This window comes from Patagioenas fasciata, chromosome 4 (genome assembly GCF_037038585.1).
Source record: "Patagioenas fasciata isolate bPatFas1 chromosome 4, bPatFas1.hap1, whole genome shotgun sequence".
NCBI classification, from domain to species: domain Eukaryota; kingdom Metazoa; phylum Chordata; class Aves; order Columbiformes; family Columbidae; genus Patagioenas; species Patagioenas fasciata.
Genome location: NC_092523.1, coordinates 30,113,675 through 30,135,760, shown reverse-complemented (window position 1 = coordinate 30,135,760; position 22,086 = coordinate 30,113,675). Strand labels below are relative to the sequence as shown.

At 35.0% G+C, this 22,086-nt stretch overlaps 1 protein-coding gene across 1 annotated transcript in view; it reads right to left on the bottom strand.

Moving 5' to 3' along the window:
* Window positions 1-2,466: 2,466 nt before the first annotated feature.
* Window positions 2,467-22,086, bottom strand: part of CEP135 (centrosomal protein 135) — a 38,635-nt gene continuing 19,015 nt past the window's right edge. The window contains exons 13-26 of the mRNA XM_065836211.2: window positions 21,392-21,535; window positions 19,989-20,066; window positions 19,642-19,793; window positions 17,519-17,634; window positions 17,294-17,448; window positions 16,749-16,804; window positions 15,559-15,727; window positions 12,604-12,714; window positions 12,078-12,263; window positions 10,902-11,111; window positions 9,727-9,929; window positions 5,399-5,503; window positions 4,823-4,969; window positions 2,467-3,064 (exon numbers count right to left, since the gene is read on the bottom strand). Coding sequence (XP_065692283.1) covers window positions 3,043-3,064; window positions 4,823-4,969; window positions 5,399-5,503; window positions 9,727-9,929; window positions 10,902-11,111; window positions 12,078-12,263; window positions 12,604-12,714; window positions 15,559-15,727; window positions 16,749-16,804; window positions 17,294-17,448; window positions 17,519-17,634; window positions 19,642-19,793; window positions 19,989-20,066; window positions 21,392-21,535 — 1,854 coding nt within the window. The 3' untranslated portion in view covers window positions 2,467-3,042. The remainder of the gene's footprint in view (window positions 3,065-4,822; window positions 4,970-5,398; window positions 5,504-9,726; window positions 9,930-10,901; window positions 11,112-12,077; window positions 12,264-12,603; window positions 12,715-15,558; window positions 15,728-16,748; window positions 16,805-17,293; window positions 17,449-17,518; window positions 17,635-19,641; window positions 19,794-19,988; window positions 20,067-21,391; window positions 21,536-22,086) is intronic.

The window sequence follows — 22,086 nt, the reverse complement described above, 5'->3', positions numbered from 1 at the left end:
CTGTCCCAAAGAATGGTTGAAAAAAAACACCGACCAACCAACCACAACAACAAAAAATCCAACAACAATGAAGTCTGTGGTCACATGATGTCATTTAGGAATAACAGCATTCAAATGGGTCATGTCACATGTGCAGCATTTTTTGTATCAAATATTTGAAATGGAAAGATTAAAGCCCTGATCTTAACCTTTTTAAATTAGCATCACATAGGAATCTCACTGTTTCTTGGATTTAGGGTGACAAAAAAAGAACAAATTGGGTTTACTAATTTGAACCCTAGAATAGTTTATATAACTTTAAGTTAATTATCTAACTTTAGGGACATACTGCAAGACAGAAAAAAAAATTCTAAGACTTTCTTAAAATGACATTATAAGTTTAATTGAGCAATTTAAGTTTTAATGAATTTATAGAAACTGTCCTTTTATTCTCCCCGGACTCCTTGGCTTCTGACAATACACTTCCTTTGTTTTTACAGAGAAACAGCCAAAACGATTATTGCTTCTCCTTTATTATTTTTCTAATGTAATTTGTCCCCCATTCCCAACTGCAGATAACAATAGCAGGCAGACAACTTGAATATCTGGATTTTTTTTCCATTATTTAATGTCTGCCCCACTCTGCTTTCAACTCACCCCAGCTGAGGACTAAAATAGGTCACGAGGCTTCTGTCAATCTTCTGGTCTTCCCAAAGGTGAGGACAGGACAGAAGCTCCTTGGAGTGGTGCCCAGGAGAGTCATGTTAATATCCCGAATTACACGGGCCTTGTTTCATGCATGAAGAATATGGTAGTCCACAGATTTAAACCTTCCACAAATTTGTGCTTGTTTTGTGCTTCATGAAATGAAATACTGGATTTTAATGCAAAGTTGTATAAATATTACTTTTTTTTTTTTCTTCTAGTTGCATCCAAAAATGTATATAAAGTAACAGTAACAGGAGGTAAAATGACAGTTCTACTGTACTCTAAATATTAGTGATGTTTTAGTTTTAGAAAGCTGCACAGGCTTTGGTCAACAAAATGATACCAGTTTTCTTACACTGCCTGTGCTCAACAATCCATTAACTCTTCCTAACAGATATTAATGCAAGAGTTACTATTAACTGAAGTGTTATGGTTTTAGTTGTAATGTCAAAATATACCCTTTTTGGCAAGAGGAAATAGAATATTTTCAATAAAATAGAAAGCTTGCCTTTTTTTTTTTAAGATTCAGATTCCAATTTAAATGGGCTTATGTACAAAACAAGATATTTAAAAGGCACCACTGAAGACATCAAGAGCAGAAAATGAGTTGTTCTCTCATTCTTACTGAACTGCTTCATCCTGAATAATTAATGTCAATTAGCATCAGTGGAAACTGCTGACTTAATTACAAACATTATGAACACCTAAGTAACAGTCGGAGACGACGCTCTCCTCATTCCTGTAATGCGAATGAGAGACATAAAAAGTAAAAAGTATGAGATGCACCCACTTTAAATAAACAATTCTTCTAATGGCTCAGAAGCCTGGTGTGGTACAAGTGTTTTCAAGTACTTCTGGATGGGTGTTCTAAGGTGGTTTTAATCAGTAAAATTTAATAGATATAGATACACTAGATAACAAAACTGACAAAATACAATACATGAAAAATAAGATCTATATAGTTGGCAGCAGCAATTATTTATCAATGGATATATGACTCAATATTTCATGTTAACACAATGTAGTTTATAACTTCTAACTGCAACATTTGTAGTGCAAAATAGACAAAAATCTAAAAGGAACAAAAATCCATGTCATTTAATATGTTGTTTACACCTTAGAGATGCTTGTAAGATTAGCTGGCACTCACAGTTTTTAATTCAAAATCAGGGAAGCAGAACACTATCTATTGGCCACTGCAAGAACATGCAGCAACACACGCTCCCACTTCTCGTCATCTGCGTGATCCCTGTGAACACACGTCAGGTCAACCTGAATGGCACGTAATTATTAGAAAACTGTTTTCTTCAATAGAAGAATGATTTGATATACAATTATCTGCACAGATGGACTTTAAGAGCCTATCATAAGGTTGTGATTACTAATCGCATCTTACTTCATAGCCCAAATTGGAAGTGCTCCTCTGCTAAATATACCAGATATTTTAAATATTAGTTCTCATGGCATTTATCTAATGCGTGTCACAACATAAAGGCACGTGTCACCTCTCCAATAGCTTGAGCTTAACTGTGTGAAGGATTCCAGGTTTTGTTCTGATCTTTTATAACTAAACTTGAAAAATTTTCCAGATATCATTAAAAATATTGAATATAAAATACTTTAGAGTTAACTTTAAATTTTATAATGCTTAAAGGATTTCAATACATCTTTAAAAATATCATTTTTCTCTTCACTTTTTATTTAATATTGGAATATTTAAAATGCATACTCACACAAAGATTAAACAAAGAAATGAGCAGTTATTAGATGACAAAAACATTAAGAATAACTGATTTTTTTTTATTAAGAAAAGGTACAGTAAACAAAATGCATTCACAAAACAGATAATCAATAGTTTTAAATACCATGAAGAATGACATGTAAACAGAAGACACTTGTTAAAAGCCCAAACAGAGGAAATCGTCATAAATATAAAACGTACACTGGCTCAACATTAAGACAGTTATGTATGTTATTCTCCTATGGTAGCTCACACTAAGATGAGCAAATTTCTGTAACCATATGAGATCAGCAAATAGAAATAAAATAATAAAACAAAACCAAGAGACTGTCACATCAGCTACTTGTTTCCTTCTTATAATTATTATGTTTGCAAAATAGTAGTAAAACATAGCGAGCCTCGACACATAACCCATCAAACAGCCAGCAAAAACCTATCCATTCCAGCCAGTTGGGAAAGCAGAATTTTGCAAAGTTGATTTCTTCACTGGTTCTCAGAAATTTCAAAGGTAACCACTGATTTGAAGGAAACAGAGGTAGAATACAGGTCAGCCTTCATTATTTTTTCAAAAAAGTCCTTGTAATAAGGTAATGCTTCAGTTGCTCAAGTACTGGTCATTCCTTGAAGCTCACATTTCTGGTAGAGAAAGAAAAAATGTCAAAATAAAGCTATCTAGTATATTTTACTAATGAAAATTAGGATAAAAAATTAATTATTATATTTATTTTCTTCATTCTTTTTTGTTATTCCTGAATATCAAGTATTAGCATTTATCTAAAGCTACTTTCAATTCATTGATTTACTGCTCAAATGCTTAAAAAGGTACACGTGAGACAAGGAGGAAGAGAACATTTTTGAGAAGATTAAAGCAGATAACACTACAGAACAGTCATTACAGAGCACCCTTTACTATCATAAGATCCTAGGAAGAAATAAATAAGTAGGGTGAAATTAATACAGAGATCATGTAAATATAAGAAGCCATTGGTAGGTTTAAATATTAATTCAGTTGTTAGAAAACATTTTCTTTAAAAATACATAGTTCACGAAAATTGGATATTTTCTGATAAGATATGGTACAGAGCGATCATTGTTAAAACTAAATATGCAAATAGCGGGATAAAAATAGTTCACTACATGGTATTCTTCAAGTATAGCAACTGGACTCTTTTTACTGCTCTTGGGACTCACTGTAAAGCAAGGAAGACTAAAGACAGTTCTCTACTAATGATACTCTCAGAAATATGTTATCTATCCTTATCTCAATCTCAATGTTGGTTTGCAACATAACAGGGTCTGCCTAATAGCTCACCAGTAAAGAAAAGGCATAACTGCTCTTTCATCCCCACTACCAATATCTCATTTGCTACGGTTTCTTTTTTTTTTTTTTTGCTTTGTCCAAAAACTTGCAGAAGAACATTTCTGACAATGTGGATCATGTCATGCTGACCTCAGTTCTCAGGAAACCTGTGTTTTTGTTAAAAAAAGCAAGCTTAAGAACCAGCTATATGTATTTACCAACAAAAGTAAAGTTTAAAATCTTGTCAGTTTGGAATTGTTTCTTGGAGTTCAGCATTTAGCTACTTAGATTAATGAGCTGTTCTAGCACACTATATAGCTGTTATAGCATATGTATTTCCTATAAAAAAAATCACTGTTTGTATCTCCCTCTCCTTCCGCTCTTCGCTGCAATTTATTATGCAGTATAGGACACCCAGGATATAGTCAATCCTCATGCCTGTAACACATTAACAGACATCATCTAAAGCAACAGTCATCTCTAGAAGAATAAAAATGTCAGTGAAAATGAACAAGTGAGTTAATTTTGATTTCTTTTTTATGGACTCTAGTGACCACGATCTTAGACATTCACAGCATTCAAGCACTAACACTGAAAAAGTGCACTAATTATTTTTATGCACTTGTTTTGGAGACAGTTTCAACTACTGTGTAGGGTTCAAATGCATTTTAGTTGGACTCTCTCCTATGGAACGTCTTTTCTTCATAGCTGTAATTGAGAGAATTTCATGGTATTTCTCTTAATACAAATTATTTGTTGTTTGGAGATAACTATTAACAATAATAATTTGGTAATATATATTTGGATATAATTAATGGGCATAATAAGCAGGCTATATATATTTGGAAGCTGTCAGCTGGTGCAAGACCATTAACAGAAACAGGAACGGGAATTCATTTCATTATATGGTCTTTGGAGAGCGCTTTGCATCTATCATTTCCAATCAATATTTTCTAGTTAGGAGAGTCAACAAAAGAAGAACTTAGCACCACCTAAAGTGTGTAAGAATTTCATACAATTAGAAAAGTATCATTTAGAAACAGTTTAAACATAACTCTTAAACAGAGACAATCTGCTAAAATTAAATTGCTTACTTTTCAGCTGCTGCTTCATCAGTTGTCCTGCCAACAGTACGTTCTGGAGAACGTGAGGGAGACCTTAATGTTGAACTGAGAGGAGGTGAAGCACGTAATGATGACGTAGAGAGACCATGTCGACGCATTTCCTGAATTGCACGCTCTCTACCAACAGATAGCAATTTCAATTACAAAACACTTTGATACTGCAGGATGTTTAAGGAAGAAAAAATTTCTTTATTTTTACTTGGTGATTTTCACAATACTTTGCAAAGAGCCCTCTTTTCTTGTAATGTCACTAAACTTTCTTCTTGTTTTAACGAGAAGTGATTTTTAATTTTTTTAGATGCAATAGCAAACTCACAAAATTTAAAGGGAATTCATAAACTATATAAGTTGTGGGTTTTTTGTTGTTTGGTTTTTCGTTGCCTTTTTTTTTTTTAAATCTGCCGTTTTCAATATAAGAATGAGATTTTGCATGACAATTGAAATGTAATTTTCCATAAAAGTTCCTCGGTATTGAAAAAAGCAACAGTTTTAAGAGTGAAAAAGAAATAAAAAGAGTCACCTCACTGAAAAAAAAAAGCATCTTACCGTTCAAAGCGTTCAGTTGTCAGTTGCCTTTTTAAAAAATCACAGTCAGTCTGCAGCTGTGCAACTTTACTTCGAAGTATGGACACCTCTCTATTATAGCTGCTTCTAAAAAAAAATCATGAGAAGCAACAAAGTTTTCCTTGAACACCATCAGCTAGGAGCTTAGACCGAATAGAGCAAGATAAAACAGAAACAGATACTGAAGATGTTGTTTCACACAGACCAAATGAAAGACAAATTAGAAGTAGCAAGAACCAAGTGAGTGCAACAGACTGTTTCTGGAACAAGCTACAGTGAGAAATGAATAAGAAGTCGGCAAGCCTCTCACTACAACATTACTATAAGACATAATGTTTTTTTTTCAGACAAAGGTAAACACAAACATGTTTTATAAAAACAGACAAAACAATTAAATAATTAATTTATTGATTTACTATGTTGCAATGTCAGATGGTCTTTATGTGTACACTTAAAAAAAGAAAAAAGGAGTAACTGTCCGCAAAAAACACAAACACAACAGATACAGCTTCAGTAAAAATTATATTGAGTAGCCGGAACTATCTGGCTAGAAATGAACACAACTGAATCAAATATAAGTAAATGCTGTATTAATGCCAGCTCAGAGCAGTAAAATCCAGAGTCTGAAAGCTTATCAATTACACCCTTGGTGTTTGGACCCAACTGTTCCAAGTGCAAGAATCAAAATGCTTGAAAAATCTTAAGTAACGTGATTAAATATTCTTCTCAGCAAATCATCAGCTTGGACAACTCAATGCTTCATTGCAAACCACCATTGATTGCATTATAAAGCAAGAAAAAAATAAACTGAATACGAAATAAGTCGTCTAAACCAGAATCTGGATCACTATGTTATTCCACAGAGTCTTCAAAGGCAATATGAGGCGGAGTGCTCAGAAGTCACTTTCGGAGACGTAAAGATGTACTAGTTTATTGCTAAAGCACTGGACTTGAATTCTGACAAATGAGATCCAGTCCTAGCTCAGTCACAGGCTTCCTGTCTGGCATCCGCTGGTCTCTGACTCCAGAAGATGCAAACTACTCAAGAGATTCAATCCAAAAAGTACCGCAGAATATTTTTTCCTGTGCTCCCTATTCATCAGTAAAATTCCTAGAGTGGTGTCTTGATCCAGAATGTTGAGAACAGATGCAGAAGACAAGAAGACCAGCTTTCGATGATATCTTATTCCAAGTCCCTCAGAGACAGACATATGCTTTCAGGATGGAGATAAGAATTCAGGGACCAATATTATCGTAAAATAAAGAAAGAAAGCAAACAGCTTTGTGAGTTCTGAGGTTATTCCATGTCAATGACATTTAAACAAAATTAAATTCATTAAGTAAATCACTAAAAAATTAGGAAATATTTTAATTTGGAACCCCTATGCACAGTAATCATCATAAGAGATTACATGATGATACACCATTTTTTTCACAAGACATCTTGCTTGTTAACAGTAGATACAAATAGCTTTCAACAAGTGGTTTAGCTATTCAGTATTCTCTGTTTATTTAATACTTAATCATTGTAGAGCCTCAAGATCTCATTCACTGTACTATCACCCAAACAGCGCTCTGAGTAACACAACTACTCACTCTTTACAGAGCTCAAAATTACAGCACTAGAGAACTTCACAAGCTAAACTTCATTTTGAGAATCCTTCTAAAGTCAGAGGTTGTATCATTACCTTTTATAAATCAAGTGAAAGTGCAGGCACAATAAGGCCAAAACTGTAAATAATACTCAAAAAAGTGACACGTGACTTTTGTCAGAACTGAAATTTTGCCAAGTAAATGATTTTTTCTGTTTCACAAGACACAAACATAATCGTTGTATATTTCAGGCAGAGCTGTGAGCATTTCAAGTTCCTGAGCTTTAGACTGCAACTACTACAAACTGTATGATAGAAAATAAGGTATATACAACTAATTGTCATACCTGAACATTTGACTAGTAACATGCAGAACCTTTGAGATAAACAGAGAAAAACAATTCAATAGACAAGCCACTGTTCCTCTAGGAGAACATTTTCCCTCTTCCTGCAATATCCCATCCTATTAACAATGCAAGTACTGACATTTGCCACAAACAAGGGAACCCTACAATGTGTGTGGAAGAATTGTGAAAAAATTAGTATGAAGTTACTTAAACAGAGTTTTATAATGTGTGTACGCAAAGAAGCTAAAGCTAAACGAAAATCGCCTTCTTTGCCCTTTTTTTTTTTTTTTTTTTTGGTAACTTTCATGTTTATGTTCATAGTCAGGACATTCCATTAGTTTATGTTCTTTTATGCAACTGATTTTTTTTCCACCAAGTAAACTAAACTCAGCAATTCTAAAAAACGAATTGCACAGGGGAGATTATTAGTGTTGTCACCTACAGATTCATTGAGATCACTGCTGCTTGAGGTGGACCCCATCACCTGTGGTAAGCCACAGCCTTTACGTAAATCAACCAAAAGCGTTTTTCTTGCACATTTGGTCACCAAGTTACATAAAGCTTTTAACTGTTTAGGTATGCTATATTATATCTCATAAGGATACATTATCTTCCATTACCTTCCATACATTTCCCCTCTCACCTTACCTCTATGTTTCCTAAGTAGGTTTATCCATTTTTCTGAAATCCTACTTTGACTTTACTCTTCACCATCATCTACATGCAGCTGCTGCTCTTCCTTCTTGCTATTTAATGTGGAGATACCACCTATAGTCACAGGCTAATGTATCCCCAGGAGAATTATCAAAGGCCCCAAGCCTGTCAGTATTCAAGAAGCAGTTGTACAACGCCCTCAGACACACGGTGTGAACTGTGGGGTTGCAATACACAGGGACAACAGTTGGACTCGATGTTTGTGAGTCCCTTCCAACTCAGGACATGCTATGATTATGACACATATAATGGAAACCTCAAATTCCCTGCTCCATATCATGACGAAAATTTTTTAAATCCTCCACTTTTCTTGTATATGAATTTCATATACACAAATATCCCCCCTTTAACTTCATTGCTCCAAACAGATTAGTCTTTCTTCTGTAACTGTTAAAAACTTTTTTCTACTCTAGGCAGATGCACAGCATTAGAAGTTGCAGTCAGCTACAATGGAAAGTGCTGGCCACATTTAGTGCAGGTGGCAGGTTCAGTTCTATTTATACTTCAAAGGAACAATAAATTATGAGAGTTTTTCCTTAACATTTCATAGGAATAGGAGCAAAAATACAGTTGCTTTTTTAAAGCACTATGACTTCAGTATTTATTATGTAAGCGATTATTTTTTTTAAATCCAAGTAAGGACAATGGGCATCTTCAATAGGTGAGCAATTCACATTTACCACGGACCTAATTTACCTGGTATTTTTTGTGAGCAGTACACACATGGTAAAATTTTACTTTCAATTTGCTTTCAGATGCTTGGTGAATCCACAGTGTTCTAAAGGAGTTAGGACTTCAGAATACTATCCAATATAAAAACATAAAGCATAGTTCAAGATTGAGAAAATCTGTGTTCTCTTAATAATTCAACCATATTTAAACTCTTCAAAGCCAAATAGGAATATGATGTTTTCCTTAGAAAGCAGAGTTGAATTAGCTTGTTTCCTGAAGCTAAGAAGAAAATCAGAACCTGTGAGAGAGGTGGTTAAATATTCTGAGAACTGATACACTCTGATGCAAAGGTTAAATATGCAAATCATACTGCAATACATACATGTATTTATGGATGTACTCAGCAGCTAAATAAATTTAAAAATTATCATGGGTTGGCTGGTTCTGTAATGGAAATAACATCCAGCAATGTCTGCAACAGATCAGCTACTTTGCTATTAGGTAGTTATGTTCACTAAAAGGCTCAGAAGGAAAGGATTTTAGTGATTGCACTGAAAAGATGGGAGAGTTTTGTCAGACAAGTGAACTTCAAGCAAGGTATCACCTCCTCTGGCTGACTGATGTGAGAAAGAGTCATGACCAGCAGAGAAAGTGAAGCTGACTTTCTGGAGTCAGACTGGGGACAAAGCCAGAGCGAAACTGAGTATTTATTCTCAAGACTGTGAGAATTCAGCAGGGTGTTCCTTCCTTTCAATGTAGGCTTACTGCTTGTGCTAAACTGATGTCCACCAGGGTGCTGATTATTGAAAGTGATATGAAAGACCCGTAAAAAAACTTTAAATAAATGATGCCATGAAAGGCTAAAAGACATCGCTGCAAAAATCTGCTCAGCCATCAAGAATTTGACTTTGTGAATAAGTGTTATCAAACAGAAAAAGTTTCTTTCTAAACCACATAAGAAACACATATACTTGTTAAAACTTACAGTTTGCTCTCAGCAAGTGTTAGCTTGTCTTTCAGTAATTGAATTTCGGAATCTTTCTCATGGGATGTTAAATGGTTTTGAAATTCTTTGTCTCTACAAGTAGCCAGCAACGTTTCAAGATTCTGAACTGTAAGTCTCTCACTGGATAACTGCTTTTTCAGTAGCTCTGCTTCTGATTTTATGTCTTCTAATTCACCTAGAACCTAGGGCACAAATTTTACACATTATTAATATACTGGTTTACAAACACACAGAGTTCTCTTTCGTGAAAAGCTATATAAAAACTGAAATTATTAGAAATTTCATAAAAATGAACAGGAAAATGAGGTCACAGAACAAATTAAAGCCTACAATTATTTAGTTATACTTAGTTAAAAACTATTCAAGCTGTGTTACTGGGAGCTGGATTACTGAGTGCTGGAAATGCTTGTATAAGCACCTAGAACATAATTGGCTTTTAAGAGCAGTAGGTTTTTGCACAAGTGCAAAAATAATCTTTGCTATACTTCATTCTATTCCACTAGGTTAGCTCACAAATAGCTTCTTGGCTTTTGCTGAAAATGTTGGAATGGTTCTTTTCCTCATCAGTTCCATGAATATCAAAGAATTCTGTGGGGATGAGAACTACTGTTCTCAAGGTCTTGAATATTAGAGTAACAGAAAGCCTGACCAAGTCACTAAGTAAAGACACAACAGTCAGCTGTAAAGAAAAGAGTTCAGAAATTGTGACTACTAGGAACTGTTTAAAATATTTCAAAGTATTTAATGAACTTCAGCCAAGTCTAAATTTCAATTATTGAAAAATCCATTAGGGAAAAGTCTTTAGTATAAAAATAAGAAGTGCGCTATTCACTTTTTTATAAAAGTTGATAATTTGAGTAAGCTTAAAAAACAGTACATAAACCCAAATAAATATAATTTGTCTCTGTGGTATAGCAGAAACTACTGCTGCCACATTTTGTAGTGATGACAAATGAAAGAAACTCCTCCTTGTACAACACCCACAGATATAGATCTGTATACTGCAAAATTTATAATTTATATAAAAATGTAAAATTAGTGATGTAAATTAACTCACCTTGCTTGCAGAAGTAATTTATTCTTTTCTCTGAAAACCATTAAAAGTGAAGGAAGATATTTTACTACAGCAAATTAAATTTGCCTTTGCTGCTTACCTTTTCGTAATCCATGCTTTTGGATGTCAGCTGTCGAGACAAAAGTTCTTTGTTAGACTCAAGTTTCACGCAGAGTTCCCTCACAGAAGCCAGGTCGGCCAACACAGAAGACTTATCCAGTTTTTCACGTTTAATATCCTCTTCCAATTTGGACATATTTTTTGTAATTGAGGAGATCTGAGATTCATATGCTTGATGTGCAGCAATATGCTAAACAAAGACAATATGGATATATATAGATATATATGGATACCCCTTCAGTGTTAAACATTAACAGTTCTCTGTTGGATAACAGGGTTTTTTTTAATACTTTCTTTTCCCTTCAAAATTAATTTTCCCTATAAAATTAACTTTATATTACATTCCTTTCCTCTCCCTAAATCACAACTAAGAACAACTAAGCTAAGAACAACTAATAAACCAACTGTGCAATTTTTAATCACCATCTTGAAGAATTATACAAGTACTATACAAGAGCAGAATGAGGCTGGATTCCAGCTTCGGAAAAGAATTAAAAGCTTAAAACCCCCAAGATACAATATATTTTTAACTTAGCTTACAATATTCAAGTCTCTAACTCTTTCTGGTTAACTAAAAGCATGAGACAAAATATGGTCAATTCACAGTTGCTATACTCTAAAACTTTCTTGATGTTTATGAAGGTATTGCTTCTAAAATACGAACCTCATTATTTTCTATGCTATGTGTCTAGGTTTCAGTATTATGGAATCCTGATTCTGGATTTGGACTACTACTACAAGATTTTTACCTTTACTCCAGCCACCAATGCTTCAAATACTTAATTCAAAGCTTCAAAGAAATTTAAGAGCTAAGCTTACAAAATACTCATAAAGCTATGTGCAAATATTTTGAAGCAACTAAACAAAACGTTCTAACGGAGACAATAACACAATAGCAATAATCACCCAACAGAAGAAATCTAAAGGTGTTAAAATATACGCTGTGATTCTAATTCTGGGAAAGTAGGGAAGGGAAAAGGAAAGCACATCTAACCAAAATCAGTTACTGTTTCAAGAACTCAGTGTCCATATTTGAAATATTCACATGCAGGAAAAATTTTCCATTAAAGCACTAAAAACAGTATGCTGACTTTATTAAAAAACACTTGAATCTATCCCACTTTCCTTAACAGAATTTCATTGCACAACTTATTACCCCTTGAATTTCTTTTTCCAGAAGTTCCACTCTCTCTTGGAGATGTCTCCGATCTGTATCTACAGAAAGCAGTTCAAGTCGTATTGAGTTGCTTTCTCCTTCAGCTTGATGAGCCTTCATTTCCCAGTCTTCAGCTTGTGTTTGGAGCATTCGGAACTTCTCTAACAGTTCTTGGTTTTCTTTTTCCTAAATGAAATGGTAAATCATTCTGCAGTGATCACTGTACCTTCAAGTTGCTTGATCTTATGTCATGACTACTCCTTATATTTTTTTATATTTTTTTCCCAGAAGAAAGTAGATCTTCCTTGATTTTCTTAATCCCACTATCTGGCAATTATTTAAGGGCATCACTGCTTTTGCAGGTCCAAATAGTAAGTTAACACAGTGATAGCATTCTGTTTTATTAAACTTAGCAGATGTTACTGAGTTTCAAGGCTCCCAGGAGAGGGGTTATTTTGGATGTCTCTGCATAATCAAGGGTCACATTACTGAGATGTACTGATCTGCCTACAGATTATACTTCTACCTTTGAAGCCGTCAAGGTCTCAAATCTGGAAACTTCGGTTATATAGTTATGAACCCTGGTTTTCATTTCTTCTTTTTCACGTATTGCATCTTCAAGCTCAGTACTGATAGCCTAAAGAGATTACATAAAGGCAAAACAGTGCATTAGAGTAAATGAATCACAATATATTACTGTATCAGACTAAAGTAATTGCACATGCCCTAGATTTTATTCTATCCCAATTTAAGTAATTTAGTCAAAGTCCTTTGGGATTTGTAAGATTCAGAAATATCCCCTATTACTTTAGATACACCAAAGAGTTTTTCAGGCAAGAATAATCATGAATATCATACCAGTTCATAAAATCTGCAGCTTCCCTGATGACAAACCCTAATGATCTTTGGAAAATTCAACACACAGATGTTTGGGAGCTGGGACTTTTTGAGCTTTAAGATTCACTATCCCTGAATGAAGGAAAGTTTTGTGTCACTAGAAAGTCAACTTCATAATACAATACCATTTATTTTCAAGTAGAATTGCAAGATAAAACAACTAGATGCATTATTAAGATCATACCTAGACATCAAAAATGCACCATGGAATTTGTTTGAGATTTTGCAGCTGCTAACTCTGGCTCTCTCAGGTTCAGCTCTCACCTTGCTCTGAGTTCTCTAGCCTAGAGAGCCCAAAAGGCAAGTATCATCTTCTATTTACCCCACATTTGATAGTGAGTGTAGAAGATATTGCCTGCTTTCTTTCCCTTCCTTCCTTCCTTCCTTCCTTCCTTCCTTCCTTCCTTCCTTCCTTCCTTCCTTCCTTCCTTCCCTCCCTCCCTCCCTCCCTCCCTCCCTCCGGTATATTAATATTAATTAACAGCAGCCTTTTTTCTGGGTGCCTTATGTAGCATATGCTGAAATCAGTTCACTTGTCTGTGGTAGCCGTCCAAAGCACACTGGCAAAGCTTTAGTCATCATATTATTATACTATTTAATATTTCATCTTAGTAGATACCTGTGAATGGCATCTCTAATTTCAATAATATACCCACATATCTATGTATATAAAACACTGAACATTTTTGTCATATATCGTCCATGCGCACATTCTATTATACAGAGACAATTTTGTCATGCACTTGGAGCTGCGAGGCTTTTGGTCAGTAGTAATCAGCTGGTGCACAAAACCTACTCATTTCATTCCTCAAACTGCGTGAGGGATTAATAAAACTGAATACACTTCAGGCTCTCCAAGCCATGGATCACAGACCCAGAGAATTCCAAGGAAGAAGAAATGGAGCAATGATGATTGGCAAGAGTGCAAACAGACTCTTCAAGGGTCCCTTATGCTCCTGAGTGAGCCTTACACACCAGTGATTTGTTTAACTTGGAGAACATATCAAGATGAAGATGCCACAACTATAATAATGACGGTAACCAAACAGTTTAACTGACTGAAACTCTCTACTATTTCTGTCTTGTAAAAATTTTATTTAACCTACACCATCAACTTGAGATAGCCCATCTTTCAATAAAATATTCAGTGGTACCCTACGGAAATAGGTAATTCCTCAAGGCATTAAAGATTTTATTTTAGCTTTGATTCTGTAACTGACGTGAGTTTAAGTGTTGTCTTTATAGCATGCACTTTACAAGAAGTTGCATTTAGCCATCAGCAGCTGAGAGGGACTGTATACCTCCTGTCTGGAAAGCTGACCAGGAATACACATGAACCAACTCATAGTCCACTGAACAATCATAATTCATTTCCCACCTGTGTTTCAGCCTAAAGCTACTGGCTAGCTGTTAGAAAGGAGGTAGATTATAACTACTAGAGAGCTAAGGAAATATGAAATAATATAAAACTAGTACAAATAAAAATACATGACATAAAACTCTGCAAGTAGTCAAATAAAGTACCTGAACAGAATCTCCACAAATAACAAAAACCCACACACACAAAAAGCTGCAATATATAGCTGAACACCAAGATACCACCTCACCATGACACCTACCTTACCAATGCAAAGACAATCCAATAAGAACATTTCTCCAGGGAAACAGATGGCACCTTTGAATTCACCATCTAAAACCCCCACACAACCTTGACACAATGGAAAGGGAACCCCTCCTATTCCCATGGACTGTGCATCCTTATCCATTCCTGAAATCAGGAAACAAATTCAGACTATTCAGGACTACCATCTCTTAAAAATAAATTTTCTTCATTCCCTGTGTCTTGCAGCTTTTGAGCCCTCTTGTGTTTTCTACCCCAACATTAACTCAATTCATTAGCAAAAAAAGTTCCTGCAGAGTGACACACATGAATGGAAACTAACCTTGCCAGAACTGGAAATTAAAAACCTGTCAATCTCTCCTTACAGTCACCATTACCAAGGCTCAAAGAACACAAACATTAAAATCTACATTCCAAAGCATTCTAATCTCAAAACATGGCACACCACACTCAATACACCCAATGCTGCATGGACACTAGGTGGATGACACTAACGAATCACTATGCACCAAAACGAATTCGGATGTGCTAGCAATCTCCTCCCTCTCACCTGACTAATAATCCACTATCTGCTTTTGTGTTTTCTTGCTCTCTCTTAATAATCCCTTTTCCACAGATAATAAACCCATTTTTTTACCAATTAAACACCAACTACCAAGTGATACAAACGATTAACACAATTTCATCATAGCAGAAACAATTATGCCCTGGATTTATTTTATTTAGATTTCTTTTTTTAATTTGAGGAAGGGTGACAAACTGAAAGCTTGTCTGTTTCTACCCCACTGCATTGACGGCGCTAAAGTATCTAAAGTAATTGCTTTTGCAGTTTCTGCCCAGTCATTTTTAATAGCCCGGTGTTCAAGAAATACCAAATCAGAAGTGAGGATATAGCGGTTTTGATGTACCAAGAAATAAGCAAGAAATAGTTCAATACTTCAGTATTGTGTACTGCCTTCATACCTGATTCTCTCTCGCCACTGTAGTCAGGTCATCTTGCAATCGTCTGTTTTCGTTCAGAGCTATTTCCTTCACTCTTCCTGTTTCTGCAAGCTCTGCATGGGACGCATCAAGCTGGCGACGTAAGCTAGATATCTCACGGTCTCTGTTGCTCAGCATGTCCTTGATATGGCTATTAAGTGAAAATCTTATTTAAGTTGTCCCTTCTTATACTATATCACATACTGCTGAAAATGATCAGATGTGGATTTTGGATATGTTGTGGGTTTTTTAAAAAAAAAAGAAAAAAGGTAAATTTCTTGCTCTCTGAAGGCTGGCAAACTGAGTTTAAACAAATATAAGCTAAGGATTTAAAATGTCAGAATGCACAAATAAAATCGAATTCATCTTCAACTTGGAAGATGTCTCTGGCAAGATGTATCTTATTAAACAAACAGTAATTAAAGATACTTATGTTTATCCATGTTTGGTAGTGGTTATAGTATATTAGCCATTGCATATTTTATAAACCATAAAGGAAGAAGACAGCTTACACTTGAAAGACAATAATCAAAAGAGTAAGGAATAGATTAAACAGAAAAGTAGAAACATAACTATGTGAGCTCAGTGAACTTCTGCATTAGTTTTTTTGCCAGATACTTCATGCATCAGTGTACCAAATGCTCAGTTACAACGGTCTTCAAGTGTTTCAATATTGGTGTTTAAATATTTCGTTATTAAACGCTACAGTTTTAAAAGTCATGCTTAAAAAGAGGCAAGAAGATCAGATGAAGCCCAGCTAAAAGCTACATAAATATATTTTAATTAAGACTGTACCGGTAGCTTAAGCTGGAAAAATTAGCTTGCCAATAATTAAGACCTGCCAATAATTAAGTCAATATAATAATATCTAGTGCAGTACTCAGAGTACTAAAAAGGTACTTCTTAACTGAGAATTAAGAAATGTTACCAGTTTAGGAAAAGAAATATAGACAAACGCTTGTTAATGGGCTATCTTAGCTGCCTGCAATTCAATTGCAGGAGAAGTCTCTTCAAAAGTTGTGTACATCTCCCTCAGAGCAGTACACTCCTTTACTTGACTTAAACAGAGTCAACTCAGTATCACCAAAACAACTAAAATAGCCATCTACTTTCACTTTAAAACCACTAGATAAAACAAAACCACTGAAGAAGGCATCAGAGTCTTTACTCACTCTGTTGAGGACTCCAGCTCAGAGAGAGTTAGACGTAAATGAGTAATTGTTTTTTCCTAGAGAAAGAAAAGCACAAGTTGTATGAAGTATTATTATATTGCAACATAACAGGATACCTCAAATCAAAGAACTTTATGTTTAGACATTTTAACCCTTCACCAATAAGTAATTGCATCTTTGCACAATCAAATTTCCAAGTTTCTTTACTGAAGAAGGATTGCCTTGTCACCAAAAAAGATGCAAGTCAGCTATAGGTTCTCCTACCTCATGCTAACACCTTATATCTCAATAAATACCTCCAAGTACAAAATGCAAAAAATACTTATTTATTTTCTTGGAGTGTTTAGGGAATACACTAACAGTCATAATTAAAATCCTAACGAGTTTGCAAATGACTCTTTGTATTGGCTAGGTCCAAACATAGTGTTTATGTGATATCTAAAGTTCTGCACAAACTTTGTCATTGAGGCAAAATGTCTCCCTAAAATTTAACTGTTGTAAAAATCCCCAGATGGATCACAAAGTAGTAGTTTTACTGCACATACCTTGTTAGCCAAGTTGTCATCTAAGCATGCAATTCTTTCTGTTTTTTCATCTACAGTTTCTTGAAGACTGTCCTTTTCTTTGTCCAAAACAGTGATAGTATTTCTAAGCACATTGACTGCTTCATCCTGTGAAGCGCTCCTCTGGTTTAACCTATCTATAAATAAAAGAATAAGTACTTTCTATTTAGAAAACAGGAAATAAGCATAAAAATACCTAGTGATTACCTATTTTCTCCTCTAACTTTACAATTTCTTCTTGAGCTGACTGCAGTTCATCCTTTTTGAGAGACAATCGGTGCTGTAAATCTTCAACAGACCTCTGGAGCTGGTCATTTAAGAGCCTGGAAAATCAGTATACAGTTGAAAGAAGTTTGGGATCTGTTCAGGGTCATTAACTTATGGCTCTTAAGCTACTTGAAGTGCTGGAACAGTTTCAGTGCAACCTCATGATAGGGTTATGTCATACCAACCAGCAGTATGGGGTTGTGTCATACTAACCCCTCTGGTAGACGTTGATCTGAACCCCTGCAGCAAGTCCACCTCAACACTGCTGCAAAATGGAGCAATGGAACCTCGGTGGAACCACCATAATAATCTGAAATATTCACTTCCCCTGCTTTCTGTTACCTTCATCATGTAACTCTTGTTACTTGTGTGTTTTGACTCTCTGCTTTATAAAGATTTTGATATGTAGCTCATAGCAGTGATTATCAGCCACACCACATTTTGAGCAGCAACCAAATTGACAGCTACAGTTCTAATCATACTTTTAAGAAATAAAGAGCCTGAAAGATATATGAAAACATCTACCTACATAGTTGTTTTGCTTAGCAAGAAATATCAGTGACCTAGGAAAAATATGTAAAATGAAACTTCAAAGTAATCAAATGGACTATTTACAAAATAGGTCATGAAATAAAAATCCCTTGAGAAGTGAGATCTTACAAAAGCTACAAAAGCTTTTCATTTAAAAAAACCCACACCAATCTGGAATACAGCATGCCCACAGATAAAGACTGCTCTCACTCAACCTAGAATTAAACTTTGCGGGGGGGAGGGGAAGGTGCTGGGCGGCAAACACAGCTGTAACAAATTGCCACCATGCACAAAGTAGAACCAAATGCTGAAATGACTGTAGCCCTACTCCTTATCACCTCATTTTTATAATATCAATGCTTTCCACTAAAAGGAACCCAACAAAATATTTCACTTTTAGGAATATTGTCACAATTTTACCAACAAATACACTGTTTTACAAACAGCCTTCCTTGTGCAATTGGGAACATTAGATGAACTCCAAGGCCTGCTTCTCAGCCTCAGTTCTTCATAGCCATCTGCCCTGTTATTGTGCTCTTACACAGTGCAGTATAGTACCGTTCAGGTGAGGAGTAGAGTGGGGTGTGAGTCACAGATCCTGGTTTCACTTGAAAAACATCCAAAATATCTCATCTACAGCATTATCTATCCTGTAGTGAACTCTTACATCAAAGGCTCTAATTTCCACCTAAATCAAATACCAGATTTCAAAATTTGTGCCCCAATTTATTCAACACTCTATTTCCACTTTCTCTAAGCCTTCTTCTTGTTCCATCAAATGTGATGGATAGCTGACGGGAGCTCTTTTCTAAAACAACTTTAAAAGAGTGCAGCAATGATGCCACAGGTTTAAATGTGCCTTAAAAATCCATGGGTATATTTGATCCTCTAGTTCTGAGCAAGTTGGTCAAATCCCCAGAGATTGTGTCTTTGGATCAAAAGACATCAACTGTCAAAACTGTAGTATGTGTGTGATAGTATTACCACGTGAAAGAGAATGACACAAGAAAAACAGCTCAACTAAAATGCCATTACAGAATGACTGTGAACTACTCAGTTGTGGAATATCAATGTCTAATGCTTGGCATAACATTTTCAGGATTATTGACATCTCTGTAGAACTAGCACAATTTGGTCCTACTGCTGCAGGCTGCAAAGGCATCTGTCTCCCTTTTAACAAACAGCAGTTGGAAATCCTTTTAGAAGTTTTCTGTTCTGATACATTCACAAGCAGAGAACATGGCTGTTAGAGGAAACAATTACAGAAGGAGAAAACTTTCATTCACAATTAGCCATAAAAATTATCAGTATATCTGGTGCTCAAATAAGTCCAGGAGGAACTTCCTGTGAAAAGCCAGCACAGCACTTTCCTCAGTCATACTTACTTTTCCTTAAGACAAAACCAATAGCAAGTGATTTTGAAAATATTTTATGGTTTTTTCCAGGAACTCCACTCCGCTACACAGTCATAGGATAAGCAACATTATGTTAGCATCTGTAAAAAACCGCCACATTTTGTGTATTAGACTTACTGAAGTGAGCAAATCTCAGTTTTAAACTGAGAAGAATCATCAGATGTCTGGGCAAGTTTACTGGACTTCAATTTTAACTCATTTTCCAAAGAGTTTATTCTTTCTTTCAGGATAGAAATTGTAGTCTTCAGTTCACACCTTTCCATCTCGAACTGCAATTTAGAAAAAACAAGCAAACAAAACAAAAACTTTGTATTGTTGTAGAAAGCTATCACAACTTGGCTTTTAAATAAATTGGGGTGGAAAACAGCTAACAAAATTAATTGCTTGAAAAGTCTATCCTAAAATAGAATAGTAGTAAAATAAATAAAATAGAATAAAAGCTTACTTCCTAAAAATGCACTTACTCCTTGAATATTATTCTCCAATTCTGAAATATCACGCTGCATCTTTGATTTCTCAAGGTTTGCTGCTTCTTGCTGAATCTGAAATGGAAATATAGAATTACATGTAATAAGATACAGATTTTTAGATTTAACCACAGAAATATAAGCTTAATGTTTAAGAAAACATTGCACTACATTCTTTGATGAATGACCAAACGCCAAGTTCTCTCTATTAAACTACAGAGCATTAGCTGAAAATAGACCACTGCAGTTTAATATAACATACTGAGTTTGGTTTTGTTGTTGTTTTTAAATAGAAAGTATATCTCTATTTGGTCCCAACTAAATTAATATTTGTGATTTGTTGTAGAAAGATTACTAAACTACAGGGCAACATGAAAGGTTTCAAGCATATATAGTTTAGTGGCTCAAGCTGTTTGCAATTAATTTATGAAATTATCATTAATATGAAATGTAAGACAAGATTACAAAGCTAACTGATCTTTCTCCAAGTCTATGAAGTTTTTTTTAGATTGTCTGTTCTCTGACTTCTGTGCACAAGTGCAGTGAAATTATTAATCAAACTCTGAAACTTCCTAGAAATGCTCGAGATAAGCATTTTTGTGAGAATATTTCAAAGTGGCATACATACAAAATGTTGGTGGTCACCTACAAGAAGAAAGAATGGAGCTGGAAGCATACCTTTTCCACTGCGGGCATATGCTTTAAGCAAAGAAGTCGGTTACTGCCACCGCATTCAGATACACTACGGTTCTCTGTTTCTGTGGTAGTAAATCAAACTATGGAAACACTCATCATACGGTCAGTCTTGACATATGCTGGCTTTGGATAGGTCAGTTTATATGATTTTATATTTCTGAATGTTCAGGACTTTTAAAAAAGCTTGTATACATTATATTGATGACCTAATTGCATTAAGAAATATTTTTTAAAGTTGAAAAATAACAACACTTAGATTGCTATGAATTTATGTTTGATGGTTCAGTTATATGGTATTTAAAATATATTCTGCTACAAAACACAACAATAACTAAAGATTAGTTATATGAAAAAGTCTATAAAGTCCCCAGTTTGTGGGATAAGAGCCATGTGACACACAAGCATCTTCAAAGTAGTGCATACACACAAAAGCATTCTGTGGCTGGGGCTTCACACAAGGTGATGCCGTATTTGCCCATAGACACTTAAAGCATTTTTCTCTCCCCCTATCCCCACCCAGGAACTGAGTTTACAAGGACAATTCAGACAACTCATTGAGCTCTCTGAAGTGAGTTTAAAATCAGATAAGTTCAAAAGTTATTGAGAAGGGGAACTGACAGACAGCCAAACACAAACATGATGTTATTGTATAAGCATTCCCTATATGTCACCTCACTGTAAGCAATGAAGCTATAAAAGCTCACCTTCAATTTTTCTTGGAGGCTTTCTTTTTCTGCCATTAGTCTTCTAAAGTCAGCCAGTGCAATGTCTCTTTCTTCTTCCACCTGACTTTGAGAAACTAAATTATGTTTTGCTTCTCTTCTCATCCTGTTCAATTCACCCTGAGACTTTAAAAGGTTATTGTTTGTTAGCATATGTGGCTTGCAATTAATACAGTGTATACACTAACAGTGTATACACTAAAAGTTGCAATGCTGTTATTACAATAGAAGTGCTATTATAGTCTTATTTTTCCTTAGATAACTAAAATATATTCCCTAAATCATGCAGTGGCATGACAACTTATGCTGCCAACATATTCATCACCCTTCTACTGTTCCAAGCATTGCCTAAATTCATGCTGCTTTCTTATCAGTTAACTACTTCTTTCTTGCTTTGTAGCCTGTATCCTTACCCAACTTTCTCATGTATTCTATTGATTTTTTTTCCCTGATCTTTCTCCTTTCCAAATGGCACTACAGTACATTATAATAGATTTGAAGTTAATACTCTACATAATTTTGTTAACAAGTAATGACGATAGGTACATATTTTATTATTCTTGGTTGTATTCTAGTAGGTCTGTCTCCTCCAATTCTGTTACAGAGAGAAGTTTTTTCATTTTAAATAAGCAACAGTACAACCAGCATTGTTCAATTATTTCAATGCCAATTATAAG